At 40.5% G+C, this 19,986-nt stretch overlaps 1 protein-coding gene across 1 annotated transcript in view; it reads right to left on the minus strand.

Annotated features, from left to right (window-relative positions):
• Positions 1-19,356, minus strand: part of suclg2 (succinate-CoA ligase GDP-forming subunit beta) — a 64,923-nt gene extending 45,567 nt beyond the window's left edge. Inside the window, exons 1-2 of the mRNA XM_029150187.2 lie at positions 19,224-19,356; positions 4,314-4,455 (exon numbers count right to left, since the gene is read on the minus strand). Coding sequence (XP_029006020.1) covers positions 4,314-4,455; positions 19,224-19,307 — 226 coding nt within the window. The 5' untranslated portion in view covers positions 19,308-19,356. The remainder of the gene's footprint in view (positions 1-4,313; positions 4,456-19,223) is intronic.
• Between the last annotated feature and the right edge of the window lie 630 nt (positions 19,357-19,986).

Here is a 19,986-nt window from a genome sequence, read left to right on the forward strand (position 1 = left end):
AAAATTGGCAATAATCAAAAAAAGCCTCTGTCCTTATTAGAAAAACAAACTATAAAGCATGCTAATGCAATTATGTATTTTCCTGATCTGAAAACCTGACCAGCCGAATGTTTTAAGCACATCAGTATTTGTTTGTGCATTTTACCTTCACACTTCACGATCAAAGAGCTGATTAATGTCAAGGAAGCTTACCATGATTCAGTGTAACCAACATTTCAAACTAAGTATTTTGCTAATAAGCACACATGAGATTTGAAAGTTGTGCATAAAACCATGACATACAGAAAAATATTCATCAAATGAATGCAAGCGTTTCCTACTGTACCTCTGTTAATTGTCATTCTGACAGTGAGACAATGCTGAGCGCTGAAAAGTGGAGAAGAGCGGTGGATTCAGACAGAAGGAAATGAGGAGTTAAAAAAAATGATCTAACTTTAAAAACAAGAAAGAACAATAACAGAGGGATACCGATCACAACAGTTTGTCAAAGTCAGGAAGGTGACACGCGTAAAAAGGGACAAGCATATTCTGAACACATCTGATATGAGCTACAGCACTATATGGTGCTGCCATTCATCACACGGGCCCAACATCCAGTGAAGACACAGTGAAATAAAAACTCAAAGCAATGTTTTCTTTCATTGCTGCTTTGTCAATGAATGATTGCTGGGGGAGGTAAGAGGCATGGCAGACATGAGGGGCTCTCGCATCAAGCAGGGGAAAGGGAAAATGTGGTTTTGATTTAAAATTCAGATGGAAAATCCATCAAGATTTGCTCAACAGATGCATCTGTCAAGTGGGTGGCGCGCACACACAAAGTGGACTGCATAATCACATTCTCTTTGGCTGTTGTAGGGCACAGGTATGTGTATGTGTGGGGATATTTATGTGCCTGCTTATGGAAGTACATGTCTGCTACAAAGGCCAACACACAATCCATATTCATTACCAGAGCTTCTCCGGCGCCTCAAAACACAGCATACATAGCGGGCCGAGCTTTTGCTCAAATCCTGCAACTTCTCCATATCAATGTGCTATATATCTACGACGGGTTTACTCCCCTTACAACGTAATAGCAAAGCATTAAATGTCACAAAAGCCTCCGATGATTTACAGTGAGATGCTCTTGTTGCTGTACACCTTTAGGTGGAAATGCACTGGTGCCATACAACATGCATTGCTCCTCTGAGGGCCAAACTAAGCTCCCTCGTAAAAACAGTAAATGCGTGACACACACCGTTAGTCAATTTTAATGTGCAATCCTCTCCATGACATCATCCTTTTCTAAATGTATCATTGCCATTACTAATTGATGTGTGAATTATGGTGCTCCGGTGAAGTTCTTTGTTGTTACATTAGCACAAAGAAGCACTGAGGTGAACATCTGCGATGGGCTATGACCTCGTTCGGGTCGTGTTTTAGGAACTATGAGACTAGAGGAGCTGGTATAACTTGATTGCATCGTGCAGTAGTAGCATCACATTACACAAATCAATTATTGATGCTGCTACATAACTGTTTACTTGTACCTTCTCCATTTACCTGAAATAACCCTGAGTAGTAAAGCACATCTCAGGTATTGAGAATAAAAAGTATTTTCCCATAGTCAGTATGTAAGGTAAGTTTGTATGAAATCCAACATAAAAGATTATTTTAGCATTTACAAAGAAAAAAGAAGTAATGGATATGGGTCATTGGTCTTGGACAGGTACCAGGACTTGGGTGCCACTCTTGAGGAGCGCACAATACACACACTTCAACACGCTGATGACTCCCTGCACAGCTCACCCAGTGTGGCGCCACAGAAATCAAAGCCAAAATTCCATGCGCCATTAGCTGGTCGCAATTCACCCATCTGCCACAACGCAAACTTTCCCCAAGAGTTGTCATTCAAGTTAAAGAGAATCAATGGTGCGTGTCGGATATTTTCTTTTTTACGTTTTGATGGAGAGGAAGAAAGAGTGTAACCTCTTTCTACTTAACCATAATATAATCAGCCTGTGTCCACTTTAGGAGAGATGGACCACTTGGCCGTACATGACAGGAATGAGAGTTTCTCTGTAGCAAAGCTGCAATTGAACTGTCAGCTTAAACACTTTATGGTTAAGAGTGCGTAGCTTCGAAGACAACACTGGTTGGTGTGTGTGTGTGTGCGGGTGTGTTATTGTATATGTCTGTGCGCTTACAAGCTTTTCCTACATCTCTTTCATTTATGTATGTCTGCGCTTCCGTTGCTTAACTCCGAGCTGGATAGAGAATCCCACACAAAACACCCCATCTGATCCTCATCCTCATGAAGGGGAGCTCCATCCAGGCCTGGCTTCACATCCACCCTACTCATATATGGCCTATATGGTCTGGTAACAGAGTCAAGAGCAGACACAGCAACGGAATTAAGCATTGGGGGATGCTTCTTTATAAGAACCGCGTGAGAGAACAGTGCACACATTTACAAAGAATCTCAACAAAGATTTGTGCATAAATAGAGACGAGATGATAAAGCAGCTGTGAAATGTGCTGTGGGAGGAGGAGAGCTGATTCACTAAGCATCTGCAAATTACTGCCAGAGGTGCAAAAATGTGCACTGGTCCTTTTTCAGTTTGCCGGGAATTTACAAACACTTGTGATGTGAGTGGTCGCAGCCATAGTTATTTCAGATGCACCGTTACTAATTAAGATCTAATGTATGAGGCAATTTAACATATGTCTTGCTCATCTGGTAGAAATCAATGAACCGCCGCAGAAACTGCGATTTCTCAGTTACTGGGGCTGAAACATCGGTTGAAAAATAACCCAGCAATAACAGAACATTGTTAAATTATACTGCGGTCATGCCATGACCCCTGCTGCAGTAAATAATCTGGAATGATAAATATTCTTCAGTTTTCTTTCGCCACATTTCTCAGCTGAGCATTAAATGTTTTATGTCTTTTAATGCAACACCTTTAGGTAATGTCATAGCAACTGTATGGACAAACGCTCCCGTCTGTTGCGAGCAGCTAAAAAAAGCCCAGGGTTATTTGCCGCTTTAGTCTAGGTTGGGTTTTAATAAGCTGCCCTCTCCTCGCCAACTCCTCCATTCCACGTTTTCTGCCTCTCAATGTCCCGCTCTATTGAGCAATACAGGTGCCGTCATGAAAATATATCTCCTCCTCCTGCTTTTCAGTTTATCTTTGTCTACATCGTAAGCAGGGGCCACTGAAAGCAGTACCCAAGGCGCTGGAGCCCAAAGGGAGCGGGGAGAGTGGCACCTCACTGGCTGACAACCAAACTGGATGCACTATCAGAAAGCTGTTGCAGCAGTTGGAGAGAACACTGAATAAAATATAAAGCTGAGGGTGGAAATATACACTGTATGTGTTGGGCAGTTTGGTGTGTGGGAGGAAAGTCGAACAGGGAATGTAGGGGATGGAAAGAGAAAGCTATGTGTGGGTGCATACAAATGTGTGTTAAATCATCTTTGTTCATGCAAGTACAATTGTGAAGAAACAAAATTAAACTTTCAGTCACTTCCATACAATGGCTCTGTGTGAGTGTTGGGGGGGGGGGGCACAAAACAAACTGTAACCAAGGATTAGAAATAAATAAATTAAAACCAAAAAAGCGTGTAAAGCAAGAGGAACTGAATACGAGAGGTTGCGAGACAAATTAGCACGGATGAGAGCCGTGACGAAAAACCGAACAGGCACTAAGCTGAAAAAGCTCAGAAACAACACAGCCTTCCACACATAAGCAAACAGCATAAAGACACGATTAAACTTGATAAAACTTCAGCCCTGATTAACTACAGCCTTTGCACATCCTGTAGCGGGGCCAAAGAGCAGTGCGGAACAAATGGGAGTCTTAAGGTTCCGCGGCGCTCGGCTGTACAGCGGCACCAACGTGACACTGGAACCAGTGTGGAAAACCAGAAAGCTCATGTATTATCCACAGAATTGGCTGATGGGGAAAATGTACAGGACAAGAGGATTGTTGTGGCCACGTGGTTAACGCTTGGATTTCAACAAGCCTCGTGTTGCTGCAGTCAAGATTACTGGTTTAAGCCGTGATTAAACCGACGACATCAAGCCTTTAATCAAATAATTTGACTTAAAGTTTACATCTTCCACATTTATGTCTTCCTTCTGAATGTTAAGCTCCTTATAAAATTATATAAATAAACACAGCATCACAAGTCTAAAATTAGTCACCTGAAGCATATCTCAAAGTAAAAACATGATACTTTTTGAACACATACAATAGTTTAGACATCAGTACCAACTGATTAGAAGAGGAAGGCTGCCTCTTCCTCTGCAGAAACCCTCTCTACTCACCGAGTCTCTTTGCAGCCTCCAGGGCCTCTGAAGCGGTGTCGGCCACATAGAAGCGCTGGACAGCCACGCCACTCTCTTGCATCAGCTTCTTGCTCTGGTACTCTTGCAGATTCAGCCATCTCCTGGGACTCAGCCAGGTGCACTGAGAGGGAGGACACACACACACACACACGCGCACGCGCACGCGCACGCGCACGCGCACACACACACACACACACACACACACACACACACACACACACACACACACACACACACACACACGGAAGTGTGACTTGTGAGTTAACACTGTGCTATAAGGTACCCATCATGCCTAATGATAACAATTTTTCTCTTCAGCTGTACATCTCCCCACACCAGTACACTCTCAGTCGAGTGTTTTACATTACACGACACCAAAACATGTCTAACACCTGCCTCAGAGTGCACAGGCTACATCCTTTTTTCCCCCCACTTCTCCATCTACTCCTCCTCAACTCCCCACTTACTCTCTCTCTCTCTTTCTCCCTCTCGCTCGCTCCTGTTTCTGTAATGAGGCAGAAAGCTGGGCCTGAGCTGTGAGCGCTTTGCTCCATCAGCAGACGCAGCCCTTGTCAACTCCAGCTGTTGTTGCTATTAAAAAGAAATTGGCTTTTTAATGTGACGGAGGGACATAGGCTGCGTTCGCCTTTGAGTCCCTCTGCAGCGGCGCGCGGACGTGTGCATGCGCACGCATGCAAATGTTTCCACAACGAACATCTTCTGGGAGTCGTTAAGGAGAGAATGGCCATTAGAGGAAAAGGAAAACAAGGATTGCGAGTTAAATTATGGTGCAGCGCGCGAACACGGCGCCAGTGTGTGCATTTCCTTAACCAGTGACAATTAAACTAACACGACAACAACACAACATTTGCACTGAATTACGCTGCTGACTAAGTGGAGCTAAACCTGACCTCAACTGTAAAGTAACGTTACATCTGTTACAGCAACACGAGACAGCAGTCAAGCACACCTGTGAGAACATACTGTAAGAGAACACGCGCATATTCACATTAAAATTGTAGGATAGTAAGAGATGATGTCATCTTACTGTAAAACATATTGTGGGTTTACAGTAAGTAAACTGGTTTACAGGAAATCAAATCTTCTCCTGTTCAACCATTCTTAGCAAGCATAAAAGAAGTACATGCTGCCCCGGTTTGGTTGTGTGCTTGTCAGTGGGGAAAATATAATTATTAGAAGGACAAATACACAACCTAAAATATGGCAAAAGGATCAAGCAGTGCACCACACCTTGAAATTGGCTCTCAAATCTACTTCCTTCCGGAGTTACAGAACTAACAGACGTCACCGGCGGAAATATTTTCCTCAAACAGCCGGCGAAGATGGACACACGGGGTGCGTAACCAAATGCTACAAGAATTAATGCAATGACACAGAGGCAGAGTAAATAACGTAGCAGCTGTACCCGAGTTTGTTTATTTGACAAGGCTGCTTGTGGAGTTTGGATGTAGAAAAGAGCAAGTGGCTGAGGGCGGATATATGATACGACATATTAAGCTTGTGTACGGTTAAAAAAGAAGCACATTTAACACATCAGCCCTGAAGTGTCCCTGAAGTGTTTATATTGGTTGGCCAGAATAACATTTAAAAAACTCAAAATTACATTTCAAATTAATAAATAATAATAATATTATATTCATATATCAAGGAGATTTCCCTAAAAGTCTGAACTTTCATACAATCTACCAAAAAAAAAACATTCTCTCCCAGACAAAATATTCTCAATGACACACGTATACATTTACCCCGCGTCCATCTTTGGACTGTGATCTGACTCAGGGCTGCTTGTCGCGTGACAAAGCTGCACCATGCGCCTCTTAAAGTCATCAACCACTCCATTATTCATGGGAGGGAGAAAGAACGTGGCGGTGGGGGGGCCCACAAAGGGATGATAGTTGTTTAGCATTTCCAACCATTAAGTGATGGGGCAGTAAGAAGCGACCACCACTGACCCTTTAGAGGTTATTACTGATTAAAGACTAATGAGCACGGTCAGTCTATTATGGAAGCCGCCAGCTAAATCTTTTTAATCTCGAGCTGAGCGCGGTCATCGGTTTGTCTCAGTTGAAATAGAACTGCATGACTGAGCATCTACCGCTCATGCCAAAGCTAACCCCGTCTGTGCCACAGTACACTATATGAGCAGCCTCCTTCATTCCAGCTCTTGTATGACTTGGCAAAGCCCAGGCCTGTGAGTAGACTACACGGCCCGTTGTCTGGGAGAACAGTACATGTTGATCCACTCTTCTCTGCAGTCTTTTCCATTAAAGTTCAACTTTGTATTTCAATGGTTACAGTTTGTATGTGTAGCCCTGCCTTTAAATATACATCCCCCAAAGCACTGTTAAACAGGCAACACTAATGTAACTTGTTCCAGTAGAGCGTGGACGGGTTCAAAAGCAGGGCAACGTTAAAACCTGCATAAAGATTTGAAAGGCAATATAAAAAACCAAAGAATAAAATATGGGAAGCATAGAACAAAACTAATAAGACGTTTTAATGAATATTTATTAGTATAAAGAATTGTTCTCCGCTCGTTGCCCACATTGTGTCAACTTCAGTAAAAACTGTTTCTCGACAAGTCAAATGGGAAAAATGTGTTTGTGGACTCATTTGATTTTTGTCAGGTACCTGCAGGGCCTCCGCTCTTAAAAACTCCACTTTCTTTGGCCATTTCAAACTGTTCGCCTTGGGAGAAATCATCTCTGGTGCCTGTGTGCACGTCTGCACCTGTCAGTCCATCGTTTGGGCAATATTTGACTAAAGAATGAGGCAGTGGAGACCCTTACAAATAACCAGCTTTTTACCAGTAAATGTCACCCACCACCATGTTGATGCGTATAAACATTTTATATAAACCTAGACAGATTAAATTTTGATCATCGCCATCAAGATTCTGTTCTCGTCACATATTGACAAAGTCTGAACTGCATTTTAGTTTCTCATTGATCCAAGTATAGGTCTGCAGAACTCAAAGCAACTTAGTATTGGAGATAAAAATTCATTAGCAATAACACATAGTGTAACTTTTGACTGTTCTCTTCAAGAAATAAACACCTTGCTAGCTGTATATAAGCCCCTGCATCACAAGGGATATTTTTAACTTTGCTTAAAACTGTAATTGTGTTGCCAATGTAAGAAAAGATAGACGTAAAATCTATTTTAATAATTCTGATACTTTCTTTCTAACAGAAAGGATCCACTGCATGTAGAAGTGAAAGCATGTCTGCCAATGCAGCAAGTCCCAACAACTCCAACCAATGAAACAGCTCCTCTAATGTATCGCCTAAAGACTGAGGGGAGAGTAAGAGATTGGAAAGTTCCCAAAATAACAGTAGCTGCCTGGTGGAGGAAGTTAATCGAGGGTGGAGGTCAGTTTACTTGGGCCACACACTGGAGAAGGATGCCGAACACGTCTAACTAAAAACAGGTAATGAAACAACAACACTGTATGCAAGCCAAGCATGCTCTAGTCTGGTCTTCTCAATCTTCCATGTAAGGTTAATGATGCAAGCATGAAACCTTTACTATGTAAAAAAGAACATTTCTGCAACCTTATTAGTTGATTCATTACTATATGTAAGGAGCATCAGTCATTTAGCCTGCAGTTCTGTTTATGGACATTGAGGTCAGTGTAGTCTAGGTATTCATTTGCTATAGACAACTTCAGCCTTTTGAAACCATTGCCACAAAGAAGTTTAACATTAGCAAACTACTGGACCACACAAATGTTAAAAAGCAATCAGTAGCCGAGTGAGAACTACACAGGGCTGTTTTTCAGGTTATCTGATTGTTGAAACAAATGCCTGATTTGAAATCAAACTTTATTTTGAAAACAAAACAACTTGATTATTCCTAATCAAATTACAATTAAGGTTACTTGGTTAAAACAGTTTGAATATTTGCCTTCTTTGTGAACATGCACATCAAATTAGAGCAGAAATGCTTACACGACCGTTCATTATTCATAATAAATTGTAATCTTATGATCCATGCTATTTTGTTAACTACTACCTATAGTTTACATTAATGCATCTGATCTACAGCTACATTACTTCGGTCATACAGGACGGGACTAGTAATCTACTCTCCCTGTCAGTGGACACTCAGCACCCATGACCTTTGGAGCTGCTCTGATACGGTCATCTGGCCTCACATTTTCTCTTGCTTGCCAGAGTTGCTCATTCCTTTGCTTTCAACACATAAACAAAAGATGAGTGCTCACTTGCTGCCTAATATATTCCAGCCTTTGACAGGGGCAAGTGTAAAAAGATAATAAGCATTATTCATGTCACCTGCCAGTGGTTTTGATAATTTAGACAACTTGTGTATGTGTGAATAACACATTTATGTGCATAGTATGTCTTCCTTTGCCTGGATATTACTGAGCAATAAATGGCTGCAGGAGGAGCTTCATTTTTATATAATGTCTTACTCTCCCGTTACAAAGACTTGTGTAGGTAACTCTTGACTACTTGAAGTCCTAATTAAAGGAGTGTTTCTAACATTTGGCACTGTCATTTATGTAAATGAGACGGTCAAAATATTTAAAAGATCTCTGAATAAACTTTCACTATGACCTCAATAAAAGGACTAAAATGTATGGGGGGAATCTTGAAACAGATTATTCTGGAGACTGGATTCTATAAACACAGGAATTGAAAAAGATATTAAAAAAAGAACTTGGTACTTCTAAAGCCTCTCATCATCACATCCACCCCAGAACTACATACATAAACTGTGGACTTTGACAGTTTAATAATAAATATAACACATATAGAAACCAAGAGTTCAGCTTGTTAAATAAAGTCTAGTCCAGTCTAGTGATCAGTTATTTCAGTCACTCCTACTCCTGTTTAATTTTATCAGAGTGAAATCAATGACACTGCAGAGGTCTTGGAGGTAGAGGAATAACCTGAGTGGTACATTTCTGCCCTGGAAGAAAGAATTAAGTTGTGAATGGCAGTATGGCAGCAAGGCAGGCAGGCAGGCAGCTGGCCCACAATCCTCAGGGACACTCTCTCTACAGTAATTATCATCAGCAGCACTCCAGAGACAACCCTACCCAGTCCTTCCATCTAACCACTGCTCTACTTATTCTTTATACACTCGCACAAAGAGGATGAGAATAGGCACACATGAGACGTGTGCTTTACACTGGTGGCACAAACAAAGTTGTATGTTCTGACATGGGCCCTAGAAGGGATAAAGTATTCACAGCAAACTCCTCTACACACAAAAGCACTCAACGTCTCTCTTACGAATGCATCCAAGTGAACAGAAGTGGGACACGGTGGCGAGATAGAATGGGAGTGGTGACAATGATGAAATAGCAGCTATCTCCATTACTATATGGAGATGTGGAGAAACAAGTCAAAGAACACATTTAAGAAACAGGTCTCATTCATTCTGCAAACCAAAATAGACAGGGTGTCTCAGTAGTATTAATGTCATATAACTAAACATTGGAAGGAGTGGAAACTAGTTTTCACGTTATTCACCAGATATTTCAAAGCAACAAGGAAAGACCAGACTCCTTCCACCTGCCATTTTCATCATAATGAGCATTTGTGAGGAAGAACTTCTTCGCCACAAAACACCTAAAGGAGAAAAACATGTACCTGAATATTCCTTCAAGTAAGAAACACTCGACTTTGACAGAAAGTAAAAATATGAATAAACCCATGAAGACATGCAGCGTCAACATTACATCCCTCCGCTAACGGCCAAACATTGTTTCTATTGTTTTACACTCTTGCAACTTCATTTTGTTTTTCATGCAAAAGCATGCCTAGCTACAAAATTTAAATTTGGCAGAGGAGAACGAAGCTCCAGTCACATCGAGTAAGCACCTCATTCTGTGAAAGAATTTTGCTTTCAGCAGGCTTGCAGCAAAAGTCTTGACATTCAGCAAATAATCTCAAAATGTCACAGCGATGCACAGCAGCCGAGATGGATACAAAGATCCTTTTCTCCTTCCTGGGAAACAGTGTTTTCGTTTAAAGCCGCAAACTTTCAGGTTGGCTGTTCGCGGTGCGTTTTTAATTAACATTCTGATCACAGCACTCGCGCAGCATGATGCAAACCAACGAGACTGTTCAGCACAAGTCCGTTCAAATTAAACATGCTGGGCTTTGAAGTTGTCTGAGTTTATTTCCAGTAAGCCAGTGTCAACATCCAGTAAATAAAGATTGTTCTACTGAAGTGGAGACTTTTAATGTGCGTTAATGGGTTTTCCTAGATTTGCCTTTGAATAATGGTTCAAAACAACCACTTTAAAATTTAAGTTAGCAAAGCTAATAAACACACAAAAATAAATTCCAAAGGCATAGCAGAAAGCTACACAAACTTTCTAAAACTAAATTGCACTTTTATGCATAGGTTAAATAGAACAAAAGAATGGTTGGAACACTGGAAACTGCTGAATACACTGTGTTACCATACGGTGGCTCTCAGAGCACTCAGAGCGACCGTGTCCTCACACAAAGACACAGGGAGGACAGAGAGTGCTACAGCAGCATCTGCATCAGATTGCCAAGTCTTTGTCGCAGTTGTACTGATCGACGAGTGGCACTGAAGGACAAAATGTCAGTATATGCGATGCTGCTCCCAAAACACTGCATATGGCATTCAGCACAGTATCACGCAACATCAGGACTTTACTTATAGACACACAATTGTCCAGTGTCTGGTTGGTGGACGGCAGCGTACACAATGTCAACCCACACTTGTTTGGAGAAGTGTCATCACAGACCGAGGATGAGCGATCTTAGCACTTCGCAAAGTCATTTTAAGGCATGCCGCTACTTTGTCATTTGCCCTTCTCTTCAACTTGAGGAGTCAATATCCTGGGGCTAATTTAAAACAGTTGTCTTTATCACTATGAGACAGAGGAACAATGTCAAAAAGTCACCATCTGACAGAATAGTTCTGGATTGCTTGGAAATTTATTGGAGCCATAAGCCTTAATTTACAGGGGAAGGTTACAAAGCAGGCAATCACCTTTGATCGGGCCCATAAACAGCAGTCAGTCAATGCTGCTGCTCATCAATCTGTCACTCAAAAATTCAAAGGGTTGACATCACAGGTCAAAAAACACATTTGTTTCTTGAATGGAAGTGAAGCTAGACAGGATCCAGCCAATAGTGTGTCAAGATGTGATTTTTCCTGGCAGCTGGGAGCACAAAGAGAACATTATCTCTAAACACAGGCCGTTTATCTATGTAAGGATGATTGCACCTGGTTTTAACAATACAGCCGATCATCTAGTCATTCCATAAAGTTCATAGATGGTGTTGCCGGAAAATAATTATATTAAATGGTACTTGTGGATTACGGATATTAGATATGTCAGCTATAATAAGTGAGATAAAAAGCTTACCTCAACCTGTAGTTACACACAAAACTAGAACAATCAGTTGTGGGTTTCACAATGTTCAAAACTATTTGAAAAATATACTGAATCAGTAGTAAAGCTGAAATAAAACACTGCTTTTCCTTGGTTTACCTGACATCAGTGTGTGAATGACCACCCAGTGAAATGTCAGACGATGCTACGATTGATGAGGAGGAAAACACATGCAGGGTAGTAGCTGCTATGAGCCAAGCAGTAGCTTTTAGATGTCACTTGTCCTCAGAAGCCGAACAAATAGCAAATGAATAAATTATGAATAGTGCTTTTACACGCACCAAGATCTGCATTAAGACAGTAAACTACAGTAAGGATTCGTGATATACAGTACATTTAGCTGAAGAAACAATCCCAATCATACTGTAGAGAGCTAGTATGATTACCAAGTCTGAAATCTATACATGGTTCAGGTACATCGAGAAAATGTCAATATGTCAATCAAGGATTGACTCTTCACGGAGCTCTGCAAAAATAAACCAAGTCTGTCAACACAGCTGATGCTGAGGAACAAACTTTAAGCATGCATTCTGAAAACCGGCATTAATGTCACCTGCATGACAAAGTTACAGGTCTGATATTCCCAAATCTGACACTATCCTTAAAGAATGTTTTTCCTAAAAGGCTGCAGTGCATCACATTCACACAGCACAATATAGCAATGAGGTTAAACAGATTTTATCATCACTGTGCCAATATATATTTTAGTTTCTCAGATGTCTTATCATCCGGACATTTTTAAGCTAATAATGGTTTAAAACGAAATACCTGTCATCAGCCTTGACTGCACTTTAATCTGAAAGATAATTAATCATTAATCAGTAAACGTGTTAAGTATTAAACCTGTTAGATATGCAAATGTCAGCATTTTGATTATTGTCCTGTCAGCAAGCAGACATCAGCAATCAACTCAGAGCAAAGCAAAGCCTAAGTACAGCCATCACGGAGATACTGATAATACTTGTTTAATCATCCAATCTACAAAGACAATTAAAACATCAGCCTGATTTTATCATCAAATGATGAAGCAGCAAACTCCTTACTTTTAAATCCGGAGGCGTTGATAATTAATACAAGTTGTTTTTTGAATATTATTATTGATTGCTAGCAGTCAAGATTAAAGTTGCTGCAACAGGGGATGACAGCCAGCCCATCATATGTTCTCAGCATGAGAACGATCAAATCAATGCCCTTAATAGTTTCCCTGACAACTGTCCTCCTAGTTTTGACTTCAGAGCCTTGTTTTTGTCACGGCGCTTTAGATGTCAACCATTTCCATGCGCGTTATCTAGAGAAATGAATTGCTCGTGCCAAAAGCCCAGTTACTATACTGCATTTACAACACAAAAATACTTGTAGTTACCATTTAATCCAACACATCAGTTGCTGATTACAGAGCAAACTGCTGCAGCGCTAACTTACCACTGTGCAGTGGGATATTAGAAGAGTTTCTACATGCACTGAATAGCTCGCACAGTATTACAAAGTGGTATCCCCACATGTCTAGTGAGGTTAAAATCCTCATTACTTGCCATGGTCAGAGCAGAGTCCCTTTGAAATGACACTGCCTAATTAGTGACGACAAATGACTGCAGAGTTAATTAACACGAATGCTCCTTAAGGGGCATTATCAAATGTTTAAGAAATTAACAGATTGCCAGTTCACCAATTCTATGTAATTGATTTGTTCCCATTCAGGTTATGAACTCTCTCTCTCTGTCTTCCCCCATCCATTTAACTTAACACCCGGGAACGCTTCAAAGGGGAACTTTATAGTGTCCACCCCTGTGAGCACAGGCTGAATCACAGAGAGCCGCACTCGGAGCGACTATCAAAATCACCGCTGTGATGAATGCAGCCGAATGTTTTTCGCCTAATGAGGTGGCGGTTCGCTGTTTAGCTGCAACTCATAAATACGGGCTGTCTCGAAATTAGACAAGCACTGTGTAGTAAGCCGTGATGGAGGTGACACGCGGTAAGAGAAATGGAGGAGGCAAAGAAGCAGAGCTGATGTGGATTTTCTACATAAACAGGCCAGCGTGAATCACAGGCATATTTCCACTTAAAGCCAGCCATGTAGCAGGAGCATGCCTCATGAAGCATTAGCGACTAATTCAGAAAGCCATTCAGCCTGGTCTCTTTTAATTAATCTCATACTTGAGTGTTGATGGCAGTCGTTCTCTCCCTGTCGTAAGCCTTGGCACTGCCTCCATAGATTTGGATGAGAGATAATGGCAAAGCTGGTGAGGGTGCAATACTGGTAGACCTAAAGCCACTTTAACATTAGGTTTAAAAAGATAAAAAAGCACAATCAACTCTCTAATTCTCTTAAGTAACATAATTCTGGAATTTAATCGGTTGTTAAGAACATGTGTGACGTGTAGCACATGACCAGATGAACTAGCATATTTTCCATTTACACTGTTGCAGCCTGGTGTTTCAAACTATACTCTGCTTCTCTTTACATTTCGTGACTCTAGCTACTTATGCAAACATTCTCAGCGGCTCAACTAGAAAGCGGGAACAGGATGTGTTGCGTAAAGCTTTCCCTGTCCTTGCCACTTAAATGCTAAGGTCATGCCCAGACCATTAGAGTATCAGGAAAGCAGTGACATCTGTCTGTTGGTGAACTGGGAACAGAACAGAGGAGCCGAGGCAGAAACGGGAGCGGTGGAGCGTGGCTCCAGGATTTAGATCAGCAAGATTTGCATCATTGCCATGTCTTTAGGCAGGGCAAGTCTAATCTCCAGCAGACAGGCTTAAGAAAGGAAAACCTGCCTGTTGTGTCTTTGCAGATAGGGATGCCAGTAATTAGCATAGTTAATAAGAGATGGTTTGTGAAGTCAAATTCAAAAGGTTTTAAGTCTACGGGGAGGAAAGCAATACAAGTATACACAACTATGTCAAAGTTCAGCCACATGCAGCGGCAAGAAAAAGTAAACTGTTTGTGAATTTCTAAGCTGATAATTACGTGGGTGTTCGGCTTAAATCGAATTCTACCACTGTAACAAATATCAACTAACTAGTAGATTTCTATTGACATCCAGTGTGAATGGCAAGGGTTCCGATTAAAGAGGCAGCAATCAAAGTTCCTCCTGAAGATCGTTTCTATAATCGCAGAAAGCACTTGCATGATGTTACAGCTTCCAATGGTGGTTTAACAAGTCAATTAAAAACGGTTTCACCTAATTATTCCGCCCTCATTTCGAATGTTTTGGAACTGCGTTCAAGAAAGACACAAAAGCTCATGGCTGCATTTGAATTTTATGAGCCAAGAAATGTTATGATTCTGGTCTGGCTCTGCTGAACTAAGGAGAACGGTTGGAAGGAAGATAGCAAAAAAGGGTGGCTAGTTTTTTTGTTTTTTTGGGTGTGTGGGGGGGTCTTTTAACCCCCACAACTACATGACATAAAATGTTTGTCACCTGTCCTCTAGCTACTCATTTCCCACAAGTTGCTGCAGGAAAGTGAATCTCTGACCATACCGCGTGATGCCCATGGCCGACTTGACGGCTGTTCAATACCCTAAGACTTGAAAATGTCATAGGAAAAAAAACTTTAATAGGAAGTAGCCCCAGGGAAACTCAATGCTAATCTCCAAATCATAGTTACAATATGTTCCAGGTTCTAATTTCAAAGATGATGGATATGATATGATGATGGTCAGATTGGCAGATAAACATAGTCTTCAATACGCTACACTTTTAATGAATTACAGCTGTCAGCAATCACGGACATTGTTTTTGCTGCTAATTTTAAGCATCGGTCCCATTTTCCCCTCATTATCCACACAGGAAAAACAGCAGAAGTTAAGCTGATAGGAGTGCATTCGCTCATTGCTTTCTCCATTTCAGAGGCTGCCAACATTTCCTAATGACTGCAGCCCTTCTAAATTATTGAAAAAGCCTAAGCACCTCACCAGCTACAGAAATGGCTATTAACCTTGGTGAAGCGATATTCAAATCCAGTTAGAGCTAACTTCATCCTCCAGTATCCCTTGCGGGGAGGAAATGTAAATATGTTCCTGCTGAGACAGATGGGGAAGCCGCCCGTCGTTTGAAGTTCCAGCAACAGACGCCGTTGCAAGCAGAGGGTCCTTCAACCCCCCCTGTAAAATATTCAGGACTTAGTCTCATTGTGATACCTCTCTTCCCAGTTATTCCCTTCAAACCATGCTGGGATTTAACACTGCTGGGTTATTACTAAGCAGAAACACCCAACACCTCACAAAAAATAAAAAAAACTTAGCAAACGTTTACAAATTCACCACTGTGCAGCGACAGTGAAAAACAGCCCGAGGATTATCTCGCTGTGCAGACAAGAATTCAGGAGATTTGATTTATGAGAGCGAGAGAGAGAAAGCAAGAAAAAAAACCCACAACATCCCTTTCACCCCTTAAGAGCATCCATCTGAATATTGTGATGTCTCCTCTATTGTTATTTACGAATCTTTGCAAGTCGATTTCCTCATCTTCACTGACATGCTGTCAAAGCTGATTTGAGTATATTGAGGAGATACCAGGCTGTCCATCAGTCCAGGCTAATACTGTGCCACAGAGCATACAGAATCCCTGATCATTACTCTTATCACCTGGCTTTCTCTCTCTGGGGTAAAGAAGGAAAGGGGGGGGGGCACAAGAAGAGATGCAAGACAGACATACAGGTGTTTTACAACAGTTTACATTCTTAGGTCCCTGTTTAATGTACCATAGAGTTACAATATAGCATGGCAGACATCATTAACTGTGTGAAGGCCTGTTTGTAGATACGACTGAGAAATGAGAAATTTGCAAGGCTCAGAGTAGCCATAGATAAATACAATTACTTTTTATATTCTTATTTAATGGAATTTGCTTCTCTATCTTTATGCAGTCATTTTATGTATGTGTTTATTTAGAATTGTCTGATGTTTAACAAGTGTAAGGAGGTGACATTTTAACAATTTTAATTTTTATTTCCCCAACAATAATCTATAAAGCCCCACTACAGTAAACACCTGCTATAAATATTCTGGTCACTGTTTGCCCTCACTGCAGCTTGCGCTGTCAAGCACACTGAACAGAATGTGATTATGTTTTTATTAAGATATATTGCATCATTCTTTAAAACAACATATCCTAGTTGTTCAAGGGGAGACCTACAAGGCAACAGGCTCTACATTTGGCAGGACCATAAATTAAAATGTCAAATCCTACCAAGGTTTGTCTGTGCTCCATGGATAAAAGTGTCTGGTTACCATTTTTATTTTATCTTTAAAAGTTTGTCTGAATTCTGTTGTTTTCTGTGATGTACAATTTGAATTTTGTCTGAATGAACACAAGGTATAAAGTGTCTGATGCTAGAACAAGAGCTGGGTAGTAATATATTGACTAAAAGGGGGTAGCTTATCCATAATTTTGACTTGTACTTTATATTCCCATATTGACCCAAATAATAACCGTCTATGAATTCATTGGTCACTGATCGCTGCTCAGGCTTATAGGATCAGAATTGTACTTGAGGACAAGTTAATCCTCCTTAAAGACATCATGAAGTGCGTAGAGGTTGAGCATAAGGCTTAGTGACCTTGCAATAAGATTATTGTTTATTGTATTTGTTTGATTTAAACTGGGTTCGGCCCTAACAGAGCAAACAGCAGTGCCTTACTCAGTTTTAGCGCTACACTACACAATATTTTACATTATTTAAGTTTTATTATTACATTTCTAGTTTAATTACTGGGCTGCACAATGATTACTGTTAACAACTCTTAGCGGCCCTTTACAAAAAAAATAAAAACACACAACAGTGTATACTGTCAGTTGTAAAGAAATACACGTTGCCCTCTTGTCCTATTTCTGCATCTACATATGTAACTACAGAGCCAGTCTACTGTGCAAAGCTCCCATTACGAACTTTTCTTTGAAACGGGAACTCGTGCTTTGTCCTACTCATTCCCAGGAGGTTTCCAAGTTTTCCCAAGAGGGAGACAGAGCTCATTTGCTGTAGAAATAACAAATGACCCAGTCTCCCTGAAATAACAACACAAAACCGGTAAGTAACTCGAATCATTAAAAGAAAAGCTCGGAAACAATATGTCTTGTCCCATTTTTAATCAATTTCCTACAAGCCGTGTAAAGTAATAGCCTTTGCAGTGGTACTAGCATTAAAAAAAACGTTTCAATAAGGACTTATACAAATACATAACTATGCATAATAAAAGGCCACCTGAATGGTGCATTGGTTAGAACCATAATCTCACTGATGGAAGGTACCTGGGTTGGGGCAGGTAATGTTACACCTTACCACCAGCGTGGATCAAGTATGACAAATATAAAGTACGTACTGAAGACATCTTCGGTTCAAAAGCCTTCATTATCTGTAATGAACTGAATAAGACTTTAGGACAAAAGAATTATAACCATACAATTTACATATTGACAAAAAAATCAACATGTTCCTAACTTGTCCAAGTAGACAGGAAATCCATAATAATTAAACACATTTTAATATACACACACTCCGAATAAACAAGATCTGTTATTGACCGAGACGAAAAGTATTAAAGTGATGCACACAGCTTATAGGCAACATGATGATTTGTTTATCTCCAGCAGCTTTCAGCTGTGCTGAAGTTTAGAAAATAATTACAAAAACACAACTGTGGTTCCTTCCCTGTTACAGTTCACTTGTTTGTTAGTCAATAGAGGAAAGTTTATTTCTTATTTCATTCATGGCTTTCACAGCATTTGGCTAATTGCGTTTGAAACCATTAGATATACATGTAATCCTGTGTTTGAAAAATAGATTATGATGCAACTCTAATCATTCCCTTTGTGGACGTAGACAAACCTAATCGGATTGCCGTTTGCTTGCTCATTGCTCACAAACAGATACTGGTGGAACAAAGTGCAAAAGTTAACCTTTGGTAACTCGTTGGTAACTTGCACTGTGTCACAAACATCAAACGACGTCGTTCAGTAACAGTACATGTAATCTAACAATGCTGTGAACATACAGGGGAGCCTGTGTGCTACCAATGATTAACACAGTGAGACTAGTAAAATTAGTCAGTGTAACAACAAAAAGGAAATGCACATAAAGCTAAAAAACACATAATAAGGCTATTGCTCGTTTACGTCAAGTGTGTTTGTTCGCACATCCAGTGCCGCATAAATCACTAAATTCATGCAGTGTTAACATTTTTATTCACAAACGCTCTTGTCAAGTGACAAAAAGTGTGCGTCGCCCATTTGCAGTTTTTACTGAAGGTATAGGTTGCACATAGGCACTGCTGCATGGACTGTCAGGCTGTTCAACTTTGCTCTGTTAGTCCTCTACGCTCTCAAGAGCTAACAGGCTAGCAACACAAGTTAGCCACAATAACGTCTCCCCGCGACGACAACGACAAACATGCGACGTGCAAATCGACCACAGACTGGAGAGAAATGCGCTCTCGGCAATGTGACACAAAAGAGTACCTTGAGTTTGTCAAGAAGGATGTTCTTTAAGGAAGCTGCCCTCAGTCCTCTCGTTGCAGCCTGACAAGCCATGGATGCCGCCATGTTGACGTGGAACCAAAGAGAGATGACGTAGCAACGTGTCGGCGTGATGACGGAGCTTTTTTTGTGTAGTACACAAAGTTAGTAAACGAACGTAGTTGTAGTTTGAGTAAAGTGAGTCTTTTGAAATATAATAATAATAATAATAATAATAATAATAATAATAATAATAATAATAATAATAATAATAATAATAAGAAGAAGAAGAAGAAGAAGAAGAAGAAGAAGAAGAAGAAGAAGAAGAAGATGAGGAGGAGGAAGAAGATGATGAATGTGGTTGTAAATGTTTAATCGTGCTTTTTGCTGGTATTTACATATACTTGAAGTATATACATTCCCCTTATTCTGTACAGTTTTTGAATAGCATGAGTTTAAAAAATACTTTTTGGTGATTGATGTTTTTCAGTGACTGTCAAAAGGGTTGATCTTTGTAAATACCATCCCCCCACACTCACACAAGACTAGCCATTACATGTCTTTCTTGTGGACATTACAAACTTTTTCATCTTAAATCTTTCCTTTGTTGCTAAAGTATGCACCCCTGTAATAAATTCAGAATACATTTTGGTAGTTGCCAGTGGAGTGGAAATAAACACTCAAATCGCTCATTTTAATTGTTTGATTTACATGAAGTGAGTTGATACTTCATGCCCCTCCATGGATTTTGAGTGTATGAGCAGCT

Source organism: Betta splendens, chromosome 5 (assembly GCF_900634795.4).
Source record: "Betta splendens chromosome 5, fBetSpl5.4, whole genome shotgun sequence".
Classification (NCBI taxonomy): domain Eukaryota; kingdom Metazoa; phylum Chordata; class Actinopteri; order Anabantiformes; family Osphronemidae; genus Betta; species Betta splendens.